This window comes from Rhineura floridana, chromosome 7 (assembly GCF_030035675.1).
Source record: "Rhineura floridana isolate rRhiFlo1 chromosome 7, rRhiFlo1.hap2, whole genome shotgun sequence".
In the NCBI taxonomy this organism is placed as follows: Eukaryota; Metazoa; Chordata; class Lepidosauria; order Squamata; family Rhineuridae; genus Rhineura; species Rhineura floridana.
The window spans coordinates 98130519-98153270 of NC_084486.1; the positions used below are offsets into that span (position 1 = coordinate 98130519).

Sequence of the window (22752 nt, forward strand, 5' to 3'; positions counted from 1 at the left end):
GTGTCTTTGTCAAGCAAGCTTTCAGGTTTAAGTTCGCAGCCTTCTGAAGTGGGAATGACTTTGATTTCTTGAGTATATATTCCCGACCCCTCTGCGCAGCGGAACCACCACAGGGTATACAAAGCGCCGAAAGTGAAGGCTGCCATATTTCTGTACGGATAATTAACATCCCACCTCCTCATCCTCCACCCTCCAACATGACGGTCTCGATGAGTTCACGTCAGACCTTTATTCTAACGATATAAGCCCCACTACACCCTAGCCGTCTTCTTCTGCCTCTCCCTTTCCTCTATAGTGAGTTTGTCAGTGAGGTACAAAGTAGAAAAAAAGGGGCCTTCCGTATGGATACAAGTGCCGCTGTGACCAAATGCCGCCTGAGGACCGCCCTATTAATTGGCAGCTTCTTCCGTACGGAAGTTGCTGTTCTGGGTGTGGCGAGACAACTGAGGTGACTCGACTGGCTCCGCCATCTTGTTGTACGGCTGAAAAGAAGGGGGTGGAAGAGGGGGGAGGAGAGGCAGGGTCGCTCGCGCGGCCTCCAGAGATGGTGATCTGTTGCGCGGCGCTAAATTGCTCCAACCGGCAGGGCAAAACTCCCCGGGGTCGAGCGACCGTCTCCTTCCACAGGTAACCAGGGGGAGGGCAGGAACCTGTCGCACCTAGTAGGGCGAGTCGAGCTGAGCCCTGCCTATCTCCTTCTCCTCTACCTTGACTTACGCCGGGCAGGCAGACGGATGCGGAGCCGCTCGTTTCGCCGCTCCACCCTCAGCACCCTGGCGGGCTGATGCCCCGCAGAAGCTCTCTCTTTCTCACATACCTGTCACGCTCACTTCTGGCTTCTTGTACTTTTCTCCCTCTCCTTATTGCTCCCTCGCCTGAACCCCCTCCAGGCAGATGGAGCAAGTATCTCCTGGACAAAAGGGAGCACCCCCACCCCCCACCCCCCCCCACCCCCCTCCCCCCTCAACCCATTTTGTCCGCCGCCAGGACAACTCGTGTCGCCTAACCTCATTTTAAGAGAGATGGATGTGGCAGGGCTCCACTTCCCCTTAAAGCCATCCTTTCTTGCCTGGGAGTTTTGGGAGGGCAAGGCACTCTGTACATGCTTCATTATGGCGATGACACCTTCGTCTAATACCAGCCCTTTCCCCCACGGTTTATGTCTGAAGAGTGGCCTGGAAATCCGGTTTTAGGGCGGGTCCGTTCTGACTTAAAAGTAAGAATCGCTTTCAGCAGCGGAATGCAGGTGTGACCATATAGTCTTCCTTTTTGTAAGTTTGCCTGTCTTGGCCTATACAAGTTCTAGGAATGGGGTATGTACACCTATTGGAGAAAGCAACTCGCCCATCAGGTGTGTAGCAAACCTGTCAGTGAATGGCAACAAAATGCTTGCTTTAATTTTCTAGTAGCGCGCAAGAGAAGCATTCCCTAGCATTAATAAATCCTCCACAGCTATAGCAACAGAAAGTGTAAATAGCTAAATAGTGAAGGTGTGCAGAGTTCACTATAACTAAATTGAGGAAATAAGACATTGTATGTGAACTTTAGATAACTGCCTTACTGGATCAAAGCAAGCTTCATCTAGCCCAGCATTCAGTTTCCAGCACAATTCACAAGCAGGGCATAAAGCAGGTTCCCAGCAAAGATATAATGTCTCTGAATGTAGAGAAGCACTGTGGAACCTGTGGCCCTCCAGATGTTGTTGGATTCCCAGCTCCAATCAGTCCCAGTCAGGAATGATAGTTCAACAACATCTGAAGGGCCCTGGTGTGGAAGTTTCATTTAGCTATTATGAAATAATTTGGATAGATTTTCCTCCTTTGTGGACTTTTTAAAAAGTTTGTCTAGCACTGATATCAGTTCTGAAACTGCTTTTTAATTATTTTTTTAAAAACACTGTAGCTAAGGAAGCCAATTTAGTTTGAGTAATACGATCTTTGGGCATTAATCTATTCATATCAGGCTGAGACTTTAAACAGCAAATTTACACTGTTTTTAGGACCAAACCTTTATAAGAATGTTATGTTAGGCACAGAATAGTCTCAGTTCAGCTATCAGTTATAGATTATTTTGTCTAGATATTTTTTTCTTTTTGTATTGGACTATTTGCAGATTTAAATTATATAAACTGTTCTGTCTGTGAGAGTGGCACAGTCTGCATTACATTGTTTCCTGAAGTGAGATTGATGGTAATCTCTAATAAGTGTCTTTGTCAAAACAGGCTCAGTTCAGACATCATGCCACACAAACTAACAAATAAATCAATCATGGTTTGTGCTAACCATAGGTTAGAACCCAAATAATGGGTTGAGCTTCCAATACAGGCTAGTCATGGTTTAGATCTGTATGTCTAGGGAACAAAGGCATCCAGAAATTGAATGACCATAGCTATGGTTTGTCATTTCAGACATGGCAAAACATCGTTTGCGAATGCAGATCCACTTCAAAACAATGGTTTCTGATTTTGATTTGCTGGCTGATTGCAAATCATGAGTTATCCATTCAGTCAGCATGCAAAACTATAGCTCATAATGAGTAGATGCTATGCAGTCGGTGTTGTGGGCCTGAGCCTGAGGAACTTCCTCCCAACTGAGATTAGACAAGTACATTCCTTGTTGAACTTCATTTGCATGACAAATACTTTATTATTCCAGCAGGCATTTTAAGGTAGTGTTTGGGTTTCTGTATGATTGTGTTATGATTTTTGTTTTATTCTCTGTACGGTTTATTTTTACATACATAACTTAGAAATGCCAATGATTAAGTGGTGTGCGTGCGTGCGTGTGCGCCTTATATATATACCGTAAATAAATAATGGCTCAGTCGTATACCCTGAACACACTGGAACTTCTGAGTAAACCTGCACGATACTGCATTGTAACCCTCCTCAACCGTGATTTGGTATGACATCTAAATTGAGCCAAATAAATACTATATAGCATTTATTTAGTCTGCATTCAGACAGCAGCTTATTATAGCTGAAGTGGCACTAAACTGGAACTGGGTGAAAAAGGAAAAAGCTGCCATCTAACATGGGCCTTTAGCACAAGGTGGGCAGAAGGTAAATTGGGATCTACCAATAGATAGATCTATGAGTGACTTGCAGTGGATCAGCAAGGATTCTAACTCTATTATTATGTTTATAGCCCACCTTTCCTCAAATGAGTTCAGTGTGGTTTACATGGTTCTTCCCCTGCCCATTTTATCCTTGCAACCACCCTGAAAACAAATTTATGAGTTGAGTATGTTCTCATAGGCATTCTGCAGGGGTTCCCAAACTGTGGTCTGCAAGCTTCACCATGACATGTCTGCATTAAATATTCATATTGATTTTTAATTGTATTTTATTGCTTCTTTAGTTCTTTTATTTCTTATATGGTATTATATTGTATTACAATCTGAATTCAAACTGTAATACAATAAAACACAACGTAAGAAATGAAGTAATAAAGATAATATTAAAAATCATCCAGCACCTAGCTCAGCACATTACAATTGCTACGAGAGACAGAAAAATCATTAACTGGTCCGCCAAGGCAATCAGCAATTTTCAAGAGGTCCATAGGAGAAAACATCTGGGGACCACTGATGTACTGTTTCTTAATGATTAAAGTATGTCCTGTTCCCCCACCTCAGCTGCTATTTTATACCTAATTCCAATTGGTGGATCTTGTTAAAAAAAGTCAACCTGAAATAGGTTCTGCAAGCCAGGAATTTACCAGCTGCAGAGGTGGGCAATCTAACCTTTGGGTCTGAGGCACCACAAGGGCCCTGTTAGTTCCCAGTCCGCATTTGGTTTACTAGTGATCATCTTGAGAAACTAGCATAGTCCCTCTCTGGCTTGCCAGTGTCACATGTATTAAATGAGTAAGCCTGACACTTGAAACCCTTTTATATCTGGAACTGCTTTTGAGTTGAATTAGGAATTTCAGAATATTTTATACCTTTCTTGATATTCTCTCTCTACAGTTTAGAAGAGTCTGTTCCCCAAAGCAGGTTTAATGCATTAGGTTCCCTCTCTCATTGTGGATAAGTTGCCAATACAATGGAGTAAAAGTTTTTTAATCCAGAGTATTTTGATGCTAAGTCCTGATCAGCATCTTCTAGTGCCATGTTTAGTATATCTGCAGAATCACATATGCTTGAACCAAGATACAGATTTGAGAGAGATGCACATGTAAACATGCACATAAATATGTGCTTCTAATGCATGCACATTATTCAGTGTGGCTTATAATTTCTTTTCTCCAGAATGAACAGCCATGACTCTGACAGTCCCTCCCCACGTCCTATTTGCCTGCATCTCTCTCTCTCACACACACATACAAAGATTTGAACAACTGTGGTGTGCAAAAGAAGAATTCTGGCAGCCTCTATTGTTGTTCACACTGCATTGGGAAGGGAGATAGAGTTCTTTATATGTCATCTAAGGAGAAAATTCTTGAGGCCTTGATGGCCTTATAGGCCCCTTCCAACTCTACTATTCTATGATTCTATGAGGTACAAAATAGGGCATGGGTCAGGGATCTCAGACTATGATGGAAGCCAGCATAGCTCCCATAGTAGGTCAGGCATAGGCACGGATTTCTGTCTAATGTAAATAAGTTGCAGCATGGTTAGTTGCTAAGCTGCTATGTCCAGGTCTGCTAGGGAGGACACCATCTGTGATTCAGCAAGAGATTACCAGTGCTAGGGCCGCCTTAGCGGTGGTCTTAATTTCTTGGTGGTAGTCTTACTGTGGTACTTCCCCAGAGGGAGGCCCAACTGGCTAGCTCCCTCTTATCATTCAGCCTGATTTTATGCAGAGTCAGGTGAGTCTGAACCCCTTGGAAATAAATGGGTTTATTTATTTATTTTATTTATTCGATTTCTTAGTCGCTCATCTGGCTGGCTACCCAGCCACTCTGAGCGACGTACAAAGCAAAAAACATATAAAACATCAAAAACACCAAACATTAAGCAAGAAAGCTAAACAATAACATAGAGACTAACTCAGTTACAATAAGGCTTCTCATCTGTATAGTCCAAGAAGTGCGCCTTCAGATGGAAACTCGTGATATGAGTCTTCCCACCCTTGCACAAAGACCGGTGTGAGTGATAGTCCATATGCAAGACCGAAAAACAACACCGCCTCTTGATCTCAGCATCCAACATCCAGTACATTCAGCGGGGGTAAAGGGTGGGGCGCGGCAAACAAACCCCTGTGTTTAAGCACATCCAACTTTGCATAGCATTGAAGAGAACAGCTTTTGGCAGCTGAAGTTTCAATTTAAATCTATTGGTTAGATTGTAACAGTTGTATGTAAGTGACTAGATAAAATATTTTAATTAGAATTAATTTTATTGAACTGTGTATATATGTATTTATAATAACCTACTGCGAGGACCCTTCTGGAATAGTCAAAAGGTATTCAGTTTTTTAAATCAACATGTTTAAAGCTAAAACAGTCTAACATCCTTGTCAAATTTTGATGTCTAGAAAATTTAATGGAGGAACCCTGGGAAATAATGTACCAGAAAATTCAGGTTTCTTAAGCTTAACTCTGTGTATAAACGACTTTGATTCCAGGGAAAAAAGGGTACATAGTAACACTTTTCCTTTTACACTTTGAAGGTTTCCATTAAAGGACTCAAAGAGGCTGATCCAGTGGTTAAAAGCAGTTCAGCGGGACAACTGGACTCCCACCAAGTATTCCTTTCTCTGCAGCGAGCACTTCACTAAAGATAGTTTTTCAAAGCGGCACGAAGACCAGCACAGGCTGCTCAAGCCCACAGCTGTGCCGACCATTTTCCAGCTTTCAGAGAAAAGGGGGGACAGCAGGGATTATGTCAAAAGGAGGAAGAAAATAGCAAGCCAGACTCTACAAGGAGATGGCGGTCAACCAAAGGAAGGAAGCAGTGAGGTAGTTGGAGGAACCTTATCATCTGACCAAGACTTGATAGTGCACGGGACTAAAGAAATGGAGCACGTGACTCTTCAAGCCGAAATCGGGTCAATGTCTGAGCAAGGAGAGAATTTCCAGGACCAACTTGAAGGCTCCCTTAGAAGGATGTTACAAGATAACTTAGTCACAAAAGGAACTCAGAATAAGCCAGGAAAGCTGGCTGCAAAGGATTGTTCTGAAACGGATATCCATTCTGGGAGTTTGAAAATGGACAAAAATGGTATATCAGAGGATGACTTCACACCTCCTGTGTCTGGCGCATGCAAATTTATTGGTTCCCTTCACTCTTACAGCTTTTTCTCCAAACACACTAGAGAGCGGTCATCTTTTCCAAAGGAGCAACTAGAAAGAAAAAGATTAAGGAGAAGTGTGGATCCAGGCTGTAGTAGCAACACTCTGGAGCAGGACGCTAGCTTCACAGAATCGTCCTCTACTTCCTCTCTCACTGCTATCCCTCAGAAACCTTCCCAGAGTATGTCAGCATCCCCTGCAGATCTAACTCCTAAGCCAGCGACAGAAGCTGTTGTAGGTCACAAGGGAGAGACTGATGCCAACCCCATGTCAATCAATGAGGTCATCATGTCTGCTTCAGGAGCTTGCAAGCTCATTGATTCCCTTCATTCGTATTGCTTCTCCTCTAGGCAAAGCAAAAGCCAAGTGTGCTGTTTGAGAGAGCAAGTAGAGAAGAAGAATGGAGAGCTAAAGCAGTTGAGACAAAAGATCAGTCGCTCTGACAGCCAAGTTAGAAAGCTGAAGGAAAAACTAGATGAATTGAAGAGGATCAGTTTCCCATGCCTGAGCAACCTGCTGTCCCAGGACTGTGGTCAGTATCTTCTGCACTCTCTTAGCCAAGGCAAATTGATATCAAAGTATGAAGCTATTTAGTTAAATATATTGTATCAAAATACATTTCCATGGTAGCCTACCTATTCCTTCCCTATGCACTATGTTGCTAGGGATATACTGTAGCCTCCAGTTTTGGAAAATGGAAAAAATCTTCTTGCAAACTCATATTCTTTTTTGTTGAAACTAGGATGATCAGGCGCAAAAGAGGACAAGTCACCTACACACTTAATGGTTGTGTAAAAAAAAGAATTTCAGCAGGTGTGGCTTGTTATGTAGTTTCTAGGATTCTTCAGAGGGGAAGCCGTATTTACCACCAGAGGGCTTAAGATCAGGGGTGGGTAACTTGCGACCCTCTAGATGCTGTTGGACTCCACCTCGCATCAACCTTAAGCAGCATGGCCAACGGCCAGGAATGATAGGAGCTGTAATCCAGCAACATCTGAAGGGCCACAAGTTAGCTTCCCTTGGTTTAGTCCATTGTAATGATTTAGGCTATTACAATAAAATAACTCTTCTGATTGATGTTTGAACAGTTTCCTTAAGATGTAGTTACTATAGCTGTAACTGTTTTATGTGTGCTGTACAGAAGAACGGAATATATTTTTGTGTTTGCACTATGACTTATTGATTACTTTGGCTCATAAGAATGAAAGAAACAAAGGACATAGTTATGTGTTCAGTGTAACTTTGCCTGACAAAATACCAGTTTTAATGAATTACTGATAACAATTTGCCAGTCTGCAGTATTGTTGCAGAGATTCATATTTGTTTGTAAATATATATATGACAAGACCTCCCCACCTCCTTTCTATCTTCTAAAGATCAGAGCAAAGGCTCTCAAATAGAATTTTACTATAAACTGTACTAATTTGTTTATATTTAGGTTTATCAGTTTAACTTAACTTCCTCCTTCTTTGCTTCCACCTTGAATTCCAGGGCTTGTCTTTGCTCTGTGTACTGCCATTGTGTAGCTTATCCTCTGTCTGCGAGAAGGCAATAGGAGCCAAAAAAGAATTATGAGTGGCAATATATGCCATAGTTTTATTTATTTATTTATTTAATAGATTTATATCCCGCCCTTCCTCCTAGTAGGTGCCCAGGGGTGCAAACAAAATATTAAAAACACTTTAAAACGTCATAAAAACAGACTTTAAAATATATTAAAACAAAACATCCTTAAAAACATTTTTAAAAGCTTTAAAAACATCTTTAAAAAAGATTAAAAAATATAATAAAAAGCAATTCTAACACAGACTAGTTGTATGTCACATCTGTGCATAGCTTGCTTAAACTAAACTACAAGTCCCATAATACATTGGGGTAACCTCTGTACAGAGTTCCAAGGTTGTTTCCTGTCTTGTCTTTATTATTAGATTGCTGCACAGTATTTCCTGGAGACTAGTGAATGATAAGTGAATGATAAGTGAACACGTTAAAAATAATCTTGCAGGATATGGCCAGCACTGAAACAGGTACAGCCTAAAATGGTTAACCCTTTTATCAATATAGACATTCTGAAAATGGAGATTTAGGTTCCATTTCATCTCTTCTTTTATGCCTATTAAATGATTCCACAGAGCATTGTTCTCAACCTTTTGTTTGTAGAGAAATGTTGTTTCAACAGAGAGGGGTGCACCTGCACTCTGCAACTCTGTGGATGTCCTGCTTGGGGCTACTATATGTCCCATAGGATTGTATTCAGAGTGAGACCTCAGAATTATGCATTCCCTCTGTTCTCACCAGGAGTAGAAATTTACAAGTGAACAGGGAGAGCCCATATTCCTCCTATTCAGTTAATTCATATCCATGGTGAGAGGGGAACTTGGCCAACGAATAATCCAGTCCATTTTCGGGCTGAGTACTATGGAGGTCCATTCGTGTAATTCAAGATTTGAAGATCTACATTATTCAGGACTTCCAGGATATTTCTTCCCATCTCACCACTATGTCTTCTCAACGTTGAAGACCTGCTAAAACTGGATATTCAAACGGTTTGGAGCTCTCTTCCATCCTTTTATAGGATTTGGTACTAAGCCAAGCATACTGTGTGCAGAAGGACTATATGAAAGAATGGCTGTACTAAGTTATTATCTCAACTGAAATAATGTATTCTTGGAATGTTTTTGGTATGTTAATTTGTCAATTTGGGCTGTTCTACAGAGTCCCCTCTCCTAAAAAGTATACAATTGAAATGAAACAGTGATTATAAGACATTGAGAGATCAAGGGTAATAATGATAAAAAGCAGGTAGCCCCTTAGAACACAGTTCACAGGTTTAATCAAATAATATATTTTTTATTTATGAAGTTTTATATATCACTTAATAAAAAAAATAAAAAATGGTTTACATAAAATGGTACAAAAGAGTAATTAAGAACAGGAATAAAAACAGACCTTAAAAACAGTAGAATCCAATATTCAAGTCGACATACAGGCAGTATTTGAGTAGCATTTACAATGCAATATGGGAGCTTTTGAGTTGTACAAAATTGTATTTAACATGTACTATATAACAGGCTGAGAACAAGGAAGGAGGTGTGGCTTAAAGACCTTGGGATTCTGTATGTTTTTAAAAAAAGAAAAGGAGAGCTTGGAAGCTGATTATGGATCAGTAAGATTTTTTGACTAGCTAGTCATCTAAAATATTGCAAGAATTTGCACTTCATAGTCTTTCTTCATCAGAGCAAAGATAAGAATAGATCATCTTACTTGTCCAGGCTGGATGATGGGTTGAATAATGATTTCAACATGTTGGGACATGTTCTGGTGTCCTTGACCAACAAGCTCTTATTACAAAACTAACAGAAAGGATACCATCTTTTTTGCAGTCCATCATTTCTTTTCAGATTGGATGTGCCGCAGTGGAATTTATCATGAAGACACACTTGCAAAGGATTCAGTGGCCATGGAAATGATGCCATAATATTCAGATGAGAACATTCTCCCCCCACCCCTAGTTAGTTAGTGTAATGCATATGAGAGGTCCATATGATCACTCATATTTTGTTCTGGTTTAGAGATACCATTCCAGATAACAGAACTTGGCCAGAATAGGAACATGGAATGTGAGAAGCATGAACCAGGGAAAGTTAGAAATTGTCAAGCAAGAAATGGAACGTATCAACATTACAATACTTGGTGTGAGCGAACTAGGCAACTACAAAATATTTTATGCAGGAAATGAGAAATTAAGAAGAAATGGGGTTGCTTTAATAGTGAGAAGTGATGTAGCAAAAGCAATTAGGAGCTACAACGCAAGGTCTGAGTGAGTTATATCAATGAGATTAAATGGAAAACCTATCAACATCCAAGTCTATGCTCCAACGTCAAACACAGAAGAAGAGGAATTGGAGAGATTTTACGCAGAAGTACAAGAAGAAATTGATCACACACCAAAACATGGGGGATTTGAATGCAAAAGTAGGGAACAGAGAAGAACTAGGAATTGTGGGGAAATGGGGCCTAGGAGACAGAAATGAAGCAGGAGAAAGACTTACTGAATCCTGTGAAGCCAATAATTTGTTTCTTGTGAACACATTTTTTGAGCAACCGAAAAGATGACTGTACACATGGACATCACCAAATGGTCAATATAGGAATCAAACTGATTATATAATTGGTAGCAGAAGATGGAAAAGTTCCATATTTTCTGCAAAAACAAGACTAGGAGCAGACTGTGGTACAGATCATGAACTGGTTGTATCGAAAATCAGAGTAAAGCTAAAGAAAGACAACAAAGCACTCAAAATGCCAAAATACAATTCAAATAATATCCCAGAAGCATATAAAGATCAAATAAGGAACAGGTTTGAGGCTTTAAACTTAGTTGACATAGAACCAGAAGAACTATGGAATGAAGTCAGAGACGTTATCAGGGAAGAATGCAAAAAGACAATACCTCTAGTTAAAAAGAGAGAAAGACCTCAGTGGATGACTGAAGAAACTCTTAAAATGGTTAAAGAGAGAAGGAAAGCAAAAGCAAAAGGAGATAGAAACACCGTCAGAACCCTAAATGCAACAATACAGCGACTAGTACGTAGGGACAAAAAGAACTATTAGAATAGTTACTGTATAGAAATAGAAGAGGACAACAAAAAGGGTAGAACAAGAGCCCTGTTCCAAAAGATCAGAGAAATTAAAGGGAAATTTAAACCAAGAGTAGGGATGTTGAATAATCCACAGGAAAACAAACTGACTGACCAAGATGAAATAAAAGGAAGATGGAAGCAATACACTGAAGAACTCTACAAAAGAGATGCCCGGATGACAGATTCATTAACGGAGGAACCGTATGATGAAGAACCCAGAAATTTTAGAATGTGAGGTGAAAGCTGCTCTCAAAATACTGGGAAGGAACAAATCACCAGGAATAGATGGCATACCAATAGAGCTGCTACAAGCTACTGAGACTGAATCTGTCCAAATTTTGACAAAAATCTGTCAAGAAATATGGAAAACTAAACAATGGCCCACAGACTGGAAGTGTTCCATATACATCCCAATTCCAAAGAAAGGGGATCCCAGGGAATGCAGTAACTATCGAACTATTGCCTTAATATCCCATGCAAGTAAAGTAATGCTCAAGATTCTACAACAAAGGCTCTTACCATATATGGAGCAAGAAATGCCAGATGTCCAAGCTGGATTTAGAAAGGGAAGAGGCACCAGAGATCATATCTCAAACATACGTTGGATAATGGAACAGAGCAAGGAATTTCAGAAGAAAATCACCCTGTGCTTTATAGATTACAGCAAAGCCTTTGACTGTGTAGATCATGAAAAACTATGGAATGCTTTAAAAGAAATGGGAGTGCCACAGCATCTGATTGTCCTAATTCGCAACCTATGCACAAGAGGCTACTGTAAGTACGGAATATGGAGAAACTGACTGGTTCCCCATCGGAAAGGGTGTGAGACAGGGGTGTATTTTATCACCCTCTTTATTTAATCTATGCGCAGAACATATACGGAAAGCAGGATTGGACCAAGATGGAGGTGTGAAAACTGGATGGAGAAATATCAATAATTTAAAATATGCAGACGATACCATACTACTAGCAGAAACCAGTAATGATTTGAAACAAATGCTGATGAAAGTTAAAGAGGAAAGCACAAAAGCAGAACTACAGCTGAACGTCAAGAAGACTAAAGTAATGACAACAGAAGATTTATGTAACTTTACAGTTGACAATGAGGACATTGTATTTGTCAAGGATTATCAATATCTTGGCACAGTCATTAACCAAAATGGAGACAATAGTCAAGAAATCAGAAGAAGGCTAGGACTGGGGAGGGCAGCTGTGAGAGAACTAGAAAAGGTCTTCAAATGCAAAGATGTATCACTGAACACCAAAGTCAAGATCAATCAGACCATGGTATTCCCGATCTCTATGTATGGATGTGAAAGTTGGACAGTGAAAAAAGCGGACAAGAGAAAAATCAACTCATTTGAAATGTGGTGTTGGAGGAGAGCTTTGCGGATACCATGGACTGCAAAAAAGACCAATGATTGGGTGTTAGAACAAATTAAACCAGAACTATCACTAGAAGCTAAAATGATGAAACTGAGGTTATCCTGCTTTGGACACATCATGAGAAGACACGATTCGCTAGAAAAGACAATAATGCTGGGAAAAACAGAAGGGAGTAGGAAAAGAGGAAGGCCAACCAAGAGATGGATTGATTCCATAAAGGAAGCCACAGACCTGAACTTGCAAGATCTGAACAAGGTGGTTCATGACAGATGCTCTTGGAGGTCGCTGATTCATAGGGTCGCCATAAGTTGCAGTCGACTTGGAGGCACATAACAACAACAATATGTACTTGTGTTACACCCACTCAAGGAAGTTTGTTTTGAATTGCTGTATTATGACTTAGTCCACTAGATGGTAGCAAAAAACAAGTTACCAGCCTTTTTATTTGCAAGCTTTCCTGTTTTCATCGTCTTATAAATAAAACTGATGAACCCTAGTATACAAAACTCTAGTTTAATGTGTAAGTTATAACTCCATTATGACATTGCTTTCTCTTACTAAAATAATAATAATAATAATTCTTGCCATTGATATATTTATTTGCAGATATATTTATTTGACTGTACAGGAGCACATTCAGTGATAATTAGAAAGGGACTTGGGTGTGTACACATGTAAACAGGTAGAGCTTTTCCTCGTGAGCAGGACCTGTGCTTGACCAGGGTTCCATCTCTCACGGAGGAACCCTATGCATACTAAGGCTGGACATGTAGCTGCTGGCAGAGTATGGCCAGCAGATGCATCAGTTTGGGGGGAGGTGGAGAGAACAAGTCTTGGAGGTCTGATCCTGTGCTCTTCACACGTTTGCTATATGTTTAATTACAAGATTTGAACAGGCTTTTATATTCTCAGCCATTGCAACAGCTCCGTAAAGCAAGCCATTATTTAGATGTTTCTATACTGCCCTACACCATATGGTGACAGGGTAGCGTACAATATATCAAAACACCCCAATGCATATTGCTAAAATAAATTAAAACATCAATGCAGAATAAATTCAGCTTGAACTAAAATAGCAGAGGATAACATAAGAGATCGATGGGTATCATACACTGACCTCCATGAATTAATACTGCCTCCTGAAAGAGTATAACACTGAGGCGAGACACACATCACTGGGGAGATTGGTCCAGAGTGTTGAAACAATTGTAATCCCTATAGTGCGTGTGGCATGTGGAAGAGGACATAGCCAACTCCCTCATTTCCCCCCTCTCAGGTGAAGGTCAGCTAGTGAGGTCATGGCTGAGGTTAGACATGCAGCAGGGACTTTCTGCCTCACAATTTCTACCTACAACAGCTGTTGTAAGACCTACATATGAACTGGTCACAGGAGGTTCCATAATGGATGGAGCCATTTCTTGTTTCTTACTCCTTACAGGGCTGGTTTGTAGACACATTCAAATCACAGTTTGCCTCAACCCAGAAAGGAAGAGGTCATGTTGCAGGTGGTTGAGCATTTACATCTCAGCTAGCCCTCAGTGTTGGGAATGGACTTTTTAGGGTTAAGGTTCAGTTCCCTGAGCAGAGGCAGAATTTAGCATGCCTTATCAGGTCTCCCAAGTGTGATTACAGCTTCCTTTGGTTTCACCGGCTCATGTGTCCAATGATGTAGGAGAGTTTTGTCTAATTTAAACCTCCCAATCAGCCATTTAAATCTATTGCCTCCTGTTTGTAGCAGTGGAGAACAATGGTTCTGTCTGTCTGTAACAACATTTTTTCATACTTGCAGAATATTATTGAGCCTGTCCTTAATCTCTCTAGATTTAGAATATCTAGTTCTATGGCACACTTTATGTACTTTTTATTGTCTTTTTTGATCCCTTCTGAATGGGGCCAAATGTTTCACAATTTGGATGCCCTAGAACAGGGATAACCAGTAAAGTACCCTCCAGAGTATGTAGAGGGCAACTCACGTCACCCCAGCTTGTTTGGCCAATGTTTGGGGATTACCCTTGCCTTAGAATGAAGCATTTAAGTGCCTCTGACTTTGCTGAACAGTCACTACCCCTGTGGAAGTCGATAATAATGGCAAATACATGGGCTCTTCTGCAGTGCCCTGTGGATTGGTTCCTGGATACTTAATGATTTTTATGCCATGCAACTCAGATATCTGCTGTGCCAGACAAATTCACTGTTAATGAAGTGCCAAACAACATATTTCCTGGGAATTCCTGTCTGTTTTGGAAATATTTATTTAAAAGCAGGGGATTGGGGGATGGGTGTCTATATATTTGATCAGAATAGCAGAATCGTGGGTCAGTGGGGCTAACCTTTTCCCCAGTGCTGTTTTTCCAAATGAAATTGCCCCACCCCTGAAAATTCCTGTTAGCCCTGTGTAGGAAAATGCTGTACTTGTATTTTTTTCTTCTCTCCAGCAGTATAAACACTGCTTTGAGGGTGGGGTAATTTAGATTTGGGAGGGAGGGCTCTGGGGGAAAAGGGCAAAACACACCCTTCTCCAGTAGTGCTGTTTTGATCACAGTTCTTCTCTGTAACATATAGTTTATTGCTAAGGGGATAAGAAATAGTCAAAGAGTCTACATGCAGTTTTCTGGTCAAAATTAATCTTTTGTGTTTCCAGCCCTTGTTTGATACAGAGGAATTTGTTTTCAAAACGTTTAACCAATCTCATCCCAAAGCTTGTATATAGCCAAAGCTGGATTAAAACTGCTGAAATGAAAGGACACCCATTGGGGCTCCTGGGGACTGTGCCACCAAAACCCAGTGCAAAGTAGTTGACCAACGATGATGTGGTAAAATCTCATTTTGGTTGCCAAATGCACTGGTGTGCAGTTTGATTATTCTCAGTCTCTCTCTTTCTGTAGAAACCCCGCAATTGAACCCTGTGATTGAGCCTCTCTCCTGGATGCTGGGCACCTGGCTGTCAGACCCACCAGGAGATGGTACCTTCCCTACAATGAAGCCTTTTCAATACCTCGAAGAAGTACACATCTCTCATGTGGGGCAGCCCATGCTGAATTTTTCGTGAGTTTCCTTATTTTGGAGCTCTTTTGAGATGGGTAAAGAGGAAGGCCAAACAAGAAATGGATTGATTCCATAAAGGAAACCACAGACCTGAACTTATAAGATCTGAACAGGATGGTTTATAACAGATGCTATTGGAGGTCGCTGATTCATAGGGTTGCCATAAGTTGTAGTCGACTTGAAGGCACATAACAACAAACAACAACATGCCTTAAAATAATGTGTTGTTTTTCTGATGAGATTCTTTCTGAATAATCTCTTTATGTTAAATTGCTTTACTGCCTTTCTATGTCATTATTAACAAGGTACGAACTGAAAATCAATTTTAAAATATATCAAAAATAAAATCAGTACAATAGAATATAACAAATTTCAGGGGAAAAACTTTTCCTTAAGTAGATACTTTCTTTTTCAGGAATGGTTAAGCAGCCATAAAACCATTGTGACATAGACCTTGACATTTTGAGTGCTTCTAGACTTCTCACTATTTTGTAGTAGGATCGAATTGCATACCAGCAAATTCGGGTTGCATTAGTTGCAACAGCAAATTGAGTTGATTAATGTTCTTGCGCAATAATCCTGCTTCCCAAGAAAGCAGACTTTTTGCAACAGGGAAGTGCACTGGAAAGTGTAGGGCGATACTTACTTCACTCAGTGTCCTCTAAACTCCCTGGAAACAAATCAGAGTGAATGCTCAATAAATAGCAGGCATCATCTAACCACCCCACAAACAAATCAGGATGAATACTTAATAAACAGGTCATCTGGAAGCAACCTTAGTTATCTCCATTAGCAATGTAGTTACTCCTCAGATTTTTTTAAAAAAATGGAAATGGACTGCCTTCAAGTCGATCCTGACTTATGGTGACCCTATGAATAGGGTTTTCATGATAAGCGGTATTCAGAGGGGGTTACCATTGCCTTCCTCTGAGGCTGAGAGGCAGTGACTGGCTCAAGGTCACCCAGTGAGCTTGATGGCTGTGTGGGGATTTGAACCCTGGTCTCCCAGATTGTAGTCCAACACCTTAACCACTACACCACACTGGCTCTTTCAGATTTTAAAAACATAACTGAAAAGACAGAACTAAGTGTGCAGGCAAGATATATCCCCAGGTCCCTACTAGTAATTTTCATGCAAATGTGGGTTCCCAGGCACTTCAAGAAAGAGAATAGGTAAAGAAATCTTTTTAAAGCCCTTTGTATAGTCTTGCTTTGCCCCTGCTTCCTGTTCCCTCCCAGTGCTCCCAGCCTCTGTATGCCAGAAAAGGTATCAGCAAGACAGATGGTGGAAGAGGCAGAAGTAGCTATATAACTATCTGTGGGTTCACCAAAGATTTCTAGGGATCATGGACTTTGTAAATAGCTCAAAATAATTACCAGCGTGCAAAGAGGCTCTTATTAAGCTAGTAAAAATATGGCCTTCTACTAAGCAGACTGAATATATAGCAAACTGCCCCTCCTCCACCAGCCTGCTCACTCACCTGCATGGAGTTCCTTGTCACCCATGGCTACCAAGCGAGCTGTGAATACCTATCTGTCATATACCATTAGGTGGGGGAAAGCAGCAATGGCTGTAGGATGAGTTTGAGAACAGAAAATTGAAGGTCCTAAGGGGCTGTATGTGTGTTGGGGGAGAACATGGATCATGGGTGATCCTGTGATACAGGAATTTTGGTCACCTTCTTTTAGTTTCCTTACATGGTTTATGGGGTCTTTCCTGGTAGCCTGGGAAAGGAATGTTTTTTCAGAGCCAAGTGAGAGTGGGTGTGATCAGATGCATGATTTGTTTCTCTCCAGGCATTACAAAGAATTCTTGAAATATCAGTTTCCCAGTTCTCTTGACTTGGAAAAAATGCATTTATGTACAAACACATATGGAAACTTGGAAATGCAAGACTGTTAACATGTTTTTGTTTGGGAAAAAACATTTTTTCTTACAATTTTGTGCAATATGTTGTATTGTGTTTTTAAAGTTGTAGAAGAGTTGAATCCCTAGTGATCCCATATGCATGCAATTATTTTCTCAACGCTGTTTTTACTCATAATTGTGTGCTACAAAAACTAAATTGTGGACAGTTCAGTGTGCTTTAGAACTTAATAAAGTCTGCCACATGCCTTTTTTAATTGCATAACTGTTTCTGCTGAGTTGCCCAGCTAAAATAGGGATTTTCACTAATTGGGAAGATTTTGACTCCCATAAGCTAGCTTTGAAGGAAGAGTTGGACCCTGAAATATTATTTGCCAACTGATTCTGTAAATGGCAGAATTGCCTAGCTCCTTAGGAACTATCTGGGCTCAGAATGAGCAACCATTTTTACTCCTTGTAACTTAGAAGAAATGCAATGTAGGAAATTCTTCAGAAACATTATACATGTGGGAGAGGCGATAGGGAGGTTATGGAAGAAAGTGCCCCTTTCTTCCCAAATGACATCTGGACCAGGTGTATAAAATCACATTTTACCAGCATGCTTCTGCAGTTTTTTTAAAAGAACTATTCAAGAGTGATATCTGTAAGGAAAATTGTATAACTGGAGAATTTGTGTCCAGGAAGAAAAGCCGTCATACTACTCCTATAGGGACAGGGACAGCTCAGTATTCCTCATTGGGAGCAGCAAGATTTGCCAAGTGGTATGGGGGAAAAAATACTCTGGCAAGTATCTAATGGGACAGGCAAAAATGAGGCTTCAGGTTTACTGTTTGTAGTGGACAAGTGGGAATACTACATGTGTTCCTGTCATATGATTCTGGAAAAGCTGAATGAGAAGAATGTGTTTATAGAGGAATAGTAATGTTACTGTTTTTATATCTTAATAGATTCAACGCCTTCCATCCAGACACCAGGAAGCCAATGCACCGAGAATGTGGATTTATCCGCATCAAACCCGACACTAACAAAGTGGCCTTCATCAGTGCCCAGAACACAGGTACTAGCCTACTTACATTAGTGATTTTTATTGCTCTGTTTTAAATCTGACTTCCCTGAAATTACTTGGGTAATTTTCTGCTTACATAACAACGGTGTTCTTGTTGTTTTGTATTCCAGCTTTACAAACTGCATTGGAATTAATAATTTCTGTTCTTGATACAGGTTTGGTAGAGGTGGAGGAAGGAGAGGTTAATGGGCAGGAACTTTCTATAGCTTCCCACTCTGTAGCAAGGATCTCATTTGCCAAGAAGCCCCACGTAGAGCAAGTGAGTACACTTAAGCGTGATCCAGCTGGTTGGTATGACAAATCCTTTCTCAGCATTCTGTTGCTTACCTGAAGAGTTATATGAGTGAATCCCTCATTCTTTTAACAAATGACTATTAATGGTTCTCTGAAATAATGCAATGCAATGTACCAGTGGCCTCATTTAGGAAAGGAGGGTAGGTATCCTTTTACCCCCTGTCAAGACCTCATATGGTTATTCCTCAGAAATCCCTATATTTCTGGCCAGCTCACTAGTTCTACTATTATTATAAGCTATTAAATAGCTCTGTAGGCCAGGCATAAATGCAAAAGGCACCATTCTTTGTTTCAGAAGCAGAATGACTGACCGACTGACTGTATGCTGATAATAGTGTCATAGTATAAGTATAAAAACGAATATACTCATAACAAAGGTGTGTGTGTGTATAGCAACTTAATATTTAATATAGCCAAGGGTAGGCCTGTGAAAGCACACAAGGAAGTACACAGGCTGCAGCACCAGAAGATATCTGATAGAGGAGGGAGAAAGAACATTTGATGGGGAAACAGCAGGTGGGGTTAAAATCCTGTCAAGGGGAGAAGTTGAATTTACTGGAGCAAAGCTTTTGGGTGTTCTGGCAACAACCATTATTTTAGATGGCAAAGGAGGGAAGAGCAGAAAGACTAGAACCTAAATTTCCAAACAACTTTAGCTACGCTGCCCAGGAAATGGCAGATGGCAAACTCATGAATGAAGCCTTTGAAGTCTCCCAGGAGTAAGCCCATGACTTGCCCCACGCATTGCACTGAGAGAGCAATTAGTGAGAGCAGAATTTGCAAGTCCAGTTGAATAGCACAGTCCACAAGAGGTCCCAGATGTGGCCAAAGATTATAATCTCATAAGGAAAGGGCGCAGAGGGAGAGATGCCTACAATTATATAGCTAATCAGAGAGAGTGGTGCAAAGACCAATAGCCTCATTTGGGTAAGTGTCTGATCCATTCATGCCCCAGGAAGCCTTTCACTTTGCCATCGCATCCAGCTCTACCTCGTTTTTCCAGTATCTGCTGATTTTGATCCAGTATCAAGCAGACTTTGTTGCCAATCTGTGGGGGGCAGATTGACAGCAATACTGCCTGGGTGATAATTACACCAATCTGAAGTGGATGGGAGCCAATACATATACCACTGGTAGGATGGCTTGGTAGGGTATTTTAATAAGCCTTCCCCCACTGCCCACAACCTGTGTGTCCCCCATCATGGTGCATGTCAAAGCTGGGGTTTCTTACCTTGTGACCCTCATTTTCCCCATCACAAGGCGCTACAATTAGTGTAGCTGGAATTTCAGAAGCAGGAATAAGGTTTCAGGTTTTTCTGCCAGAAGTTAACAATCCTTCAACAATCAGGAATTTTCCTTCATCTTAAATAGAATAATAAGCTTCTCTGTGGCTTGCCTGATGCCACACAGAAGAGATGGGTTTGCCCTCAAGCATCCTTTGGATATTTTAATATGGGTCTCTCAAATGGGTTTTATTGTGGATACCTGCCCTGGGAAGGCCCCTGATTTGTACTTTTTTAAAAAAAGTCTTGTTCCTGAGCTGTTTACTGTGGTGAGCCTTAATTGTGACTTGGATGAAAGGAGGTGCATTTATCTTGCAGCCACTTTCTCTGCTCTGTGTTAGATGGTAGTGCAAAGAAACACTGTATTAATGTAATGAATGCTGGCCTGCATATTGCTCCTGCAGTACTGCTGCCGCCCCCTTGTCATGAAAACCAGAGATGCTATTGAAGTGATAGTTCCACCGCTACTCTACCTGGTTTAAAACCAGTCCGGAAATTAAATTAGATATTCTACTTTAGTGCCTATTTATTTAGTTAATCATTGATATCCCATGTATTTCAGACCTCTCAGGTCTTTCCTGAGAGAGGTAGGAAACGCGGTGGACTTTTAACACTTGTCTAACTCTCTAACAGTACATTGTTCTGCCTCCTGTACTAATCGAGAAGCTGAAATGTGCTACCACCTTTCCCCATTTCTTTGAAACTGAACATTGAGAAACTACTGAAAACACATCCAGCAGGAATAATAGGACCAATATGAAATTAATCTCTGCTTGATCTCCTGCCTTGTCTTTGTTCTGAGCAGTTTCATCTTCAGAGGTTTCCTAAGCAATGCTATTAAAGTAAAGCTATCCAAGTGTTGATCTGGTTAGATCATAGCAATGCATTTTGCAACATAACATGGGTCTTCAGTAAAAAGGTGTTATAGCTGTCCCTATGCTTGGATCATTTTCATCCTTAGTTTGGGCAAGTATTCAGAAACTAATAAATCTAGGCTTCTTGAAATCTTTTTACCTTTAACAGAATTTAATATATCACGTTAAAATATAGTCTAAAACAAAGGTGAGAAACATTTTTCAGCCTGAGGGTCACATTTCCTCTTGAGGAACCTTTCAGGAGCCACTAGCTAGTGGTGGGTTGAACAATGGATGGGATGCTTAATTTTGTACAGTAGGCTACATTCCAGCCATGCAGTCAGGTTTTTGCAGACACACATGTGCACGCACGCACTCTATCCTCCATCAAGACAAACAAGAGACATGATCACAGCTCAAGGACATGTTTCAACCAGGTGAAAAGACTTGAGAAGGGTACTAAGTAGGGCTAGAGAGTTGAGAAGAATCCCAAAAACTGGATAGAGAGCCTGGAGTTGCACATTCAGCCCCAGTCCTGAGGTTTCCCACTCCTTGTGTAGAACATACCAAAATCCATAGATAGCATAGCAATGGATACACCCGTCTGTGTATTTTTGCCTCCTTTTCCACCTACATGATCTTTTTTTAGCATTCCCTGTAGTGAGAGCCTACATTTTGAATTGCTTAAAAAGCAAATTGAGCACTCCAGAATTTTCCTGATGATTCTCCTTAATCAGCCTTTGTTTTCTTTACATTTGAAGCAGCATTCTCCAGAACCTGTTCTAGCTCCTGCCAGGTTACAGGAAGTAATAAATCAAACATCAGCACACATCTTGAGCACTAAGGACTTTTTTCTCTGCTTCTTCTCCTTACAGCAAAGCTTGTTCTCTGCTTCTTCTTCTCACTATACTGATCTTTCTTAGCTTTCAGGAAACAGAGACAAGGAGTCTGGTGCCCAAGGTATCCATTGTCTGAAAGCCCCTGCTTCTGAATAAGCACCCTCCAACTAGAGAATAAGTCTAATGCCATTATTAGACAGAATGATTAATTTGTCAGCTTCTCGGTCTACAAAATTCAGAACACAATAACCCATCTGTAAGTTACACAAATACACAAAAGGTACATGTAGAGCAAAAGTACCTCATATTCCAAATGATATAAGCACCAGCACAGAACACTACCATATTTAGTTAAGGCAGTGTTTTTTGAACTAGTGACCACCTTCTGAACTTTGCCTTCTAAAGCCCCCAGAATTAAATTAAATTAAAATACCAGACAGCTGGAGACTTAAAGAAGCTGGCTGGCCAATACTTACTTTGCTGCACACATCAGCAAGTAGTCTTGCCCTCGCCACCCAGCCTTCCAACCACGTAGTGAACCAACTGGAAGGGGTGGAAGAATGGAGGCTGCCAACAAGGGGCCCTAAAATCCGACAGTACTTTTTGAGTGAGGTGTGCATTTTCCCCCTCCCCCAATAAGAATTCCAATGTGAATCAGTGAAGATCATCTTCTGGGGAGCTTCAATTCCTTTATCACTTGACTAGTGGTAGGAGGAAGACTTCTGCATTCGTCAAAGTAACCACAAAGCAAGAAGGTAGTTTCTACAGAATGTAAAGTGGCTCTGTTCATCCTCATGTTTCATACTACTGTGAGATCAGTGCCATTTTTTATTATTATTTTTTGTGTTAAGCACTTAGTAGGAGAGATAAAATGAGAACAGCTGCAGAGGACCTGAAAAATATCAAGGGCAGATATATCACAGAGGAATGAAAGGTCTTATTTTGTGGAAGGACAGCTTTCAAGAGGTGATTACCAATAACAGTGAACTCAAGTGGTGAGTGCCACCAGCAGAAGTGAAGCCAAAATGGGGCCACTGAGAAACAAAAGGGAGATATCAACAGGCTTGGGGGAACCCCAAGATTTGCAGAAGTGCAAAAAATAATTAAACCAAGTGTGTTTAGCCATGGAATTGAACATCAGTTGAAAATGAAAAAGGAGGAAATGAAGGATGGATGCTTGAGTGGCCTGCTGGAACAGGCTGACTGGCTAGAATCCTGAACAAGAGGAGTTCTATTAGG

At 40.7% G+C, this 22752-nt stretch overlaps 1 protein-coding gene across 3 annotated transcripts in view; it reads left to right on the top strand.

The window, feature by feature from the left end:
• Positions 1–216: 216 nt before the first annotated feature.
• The window catches only part of THAP4 (THAP domain containing 4), a 30608-nt gene continuing 8072 nt past the window's right edge, over positions 217–22752 (top strand). Inside the window, exons 1-5 of one of the 3 annotated variants that reach the window (XM_061636648.1) lie at positions 217–627; positions 5615–6768; positions 15151–15310; positions 18125–18234; positions 18399–18502. In XM_061636648.1, the coding sequence (XP_061492632.1) occupies positions 368–627; positions 5615–6768; positions 15151–15310; positions 18125–18234; positions 18399–18502 (1788 nt within the window). In that variant the 5' untranslated portion in view covers positions 217–367. Of the gene's footprint in view, positions 628–5614; positions 6769–8157; positions 8264–15150; positions 15311–18124; positions 18235–18398; positions 18503–22752 lie in introns of those variants that run through there. The other 2 variants (XM_061636647.1, XM_061636649.1) reach the window with 2 other exon arrangements.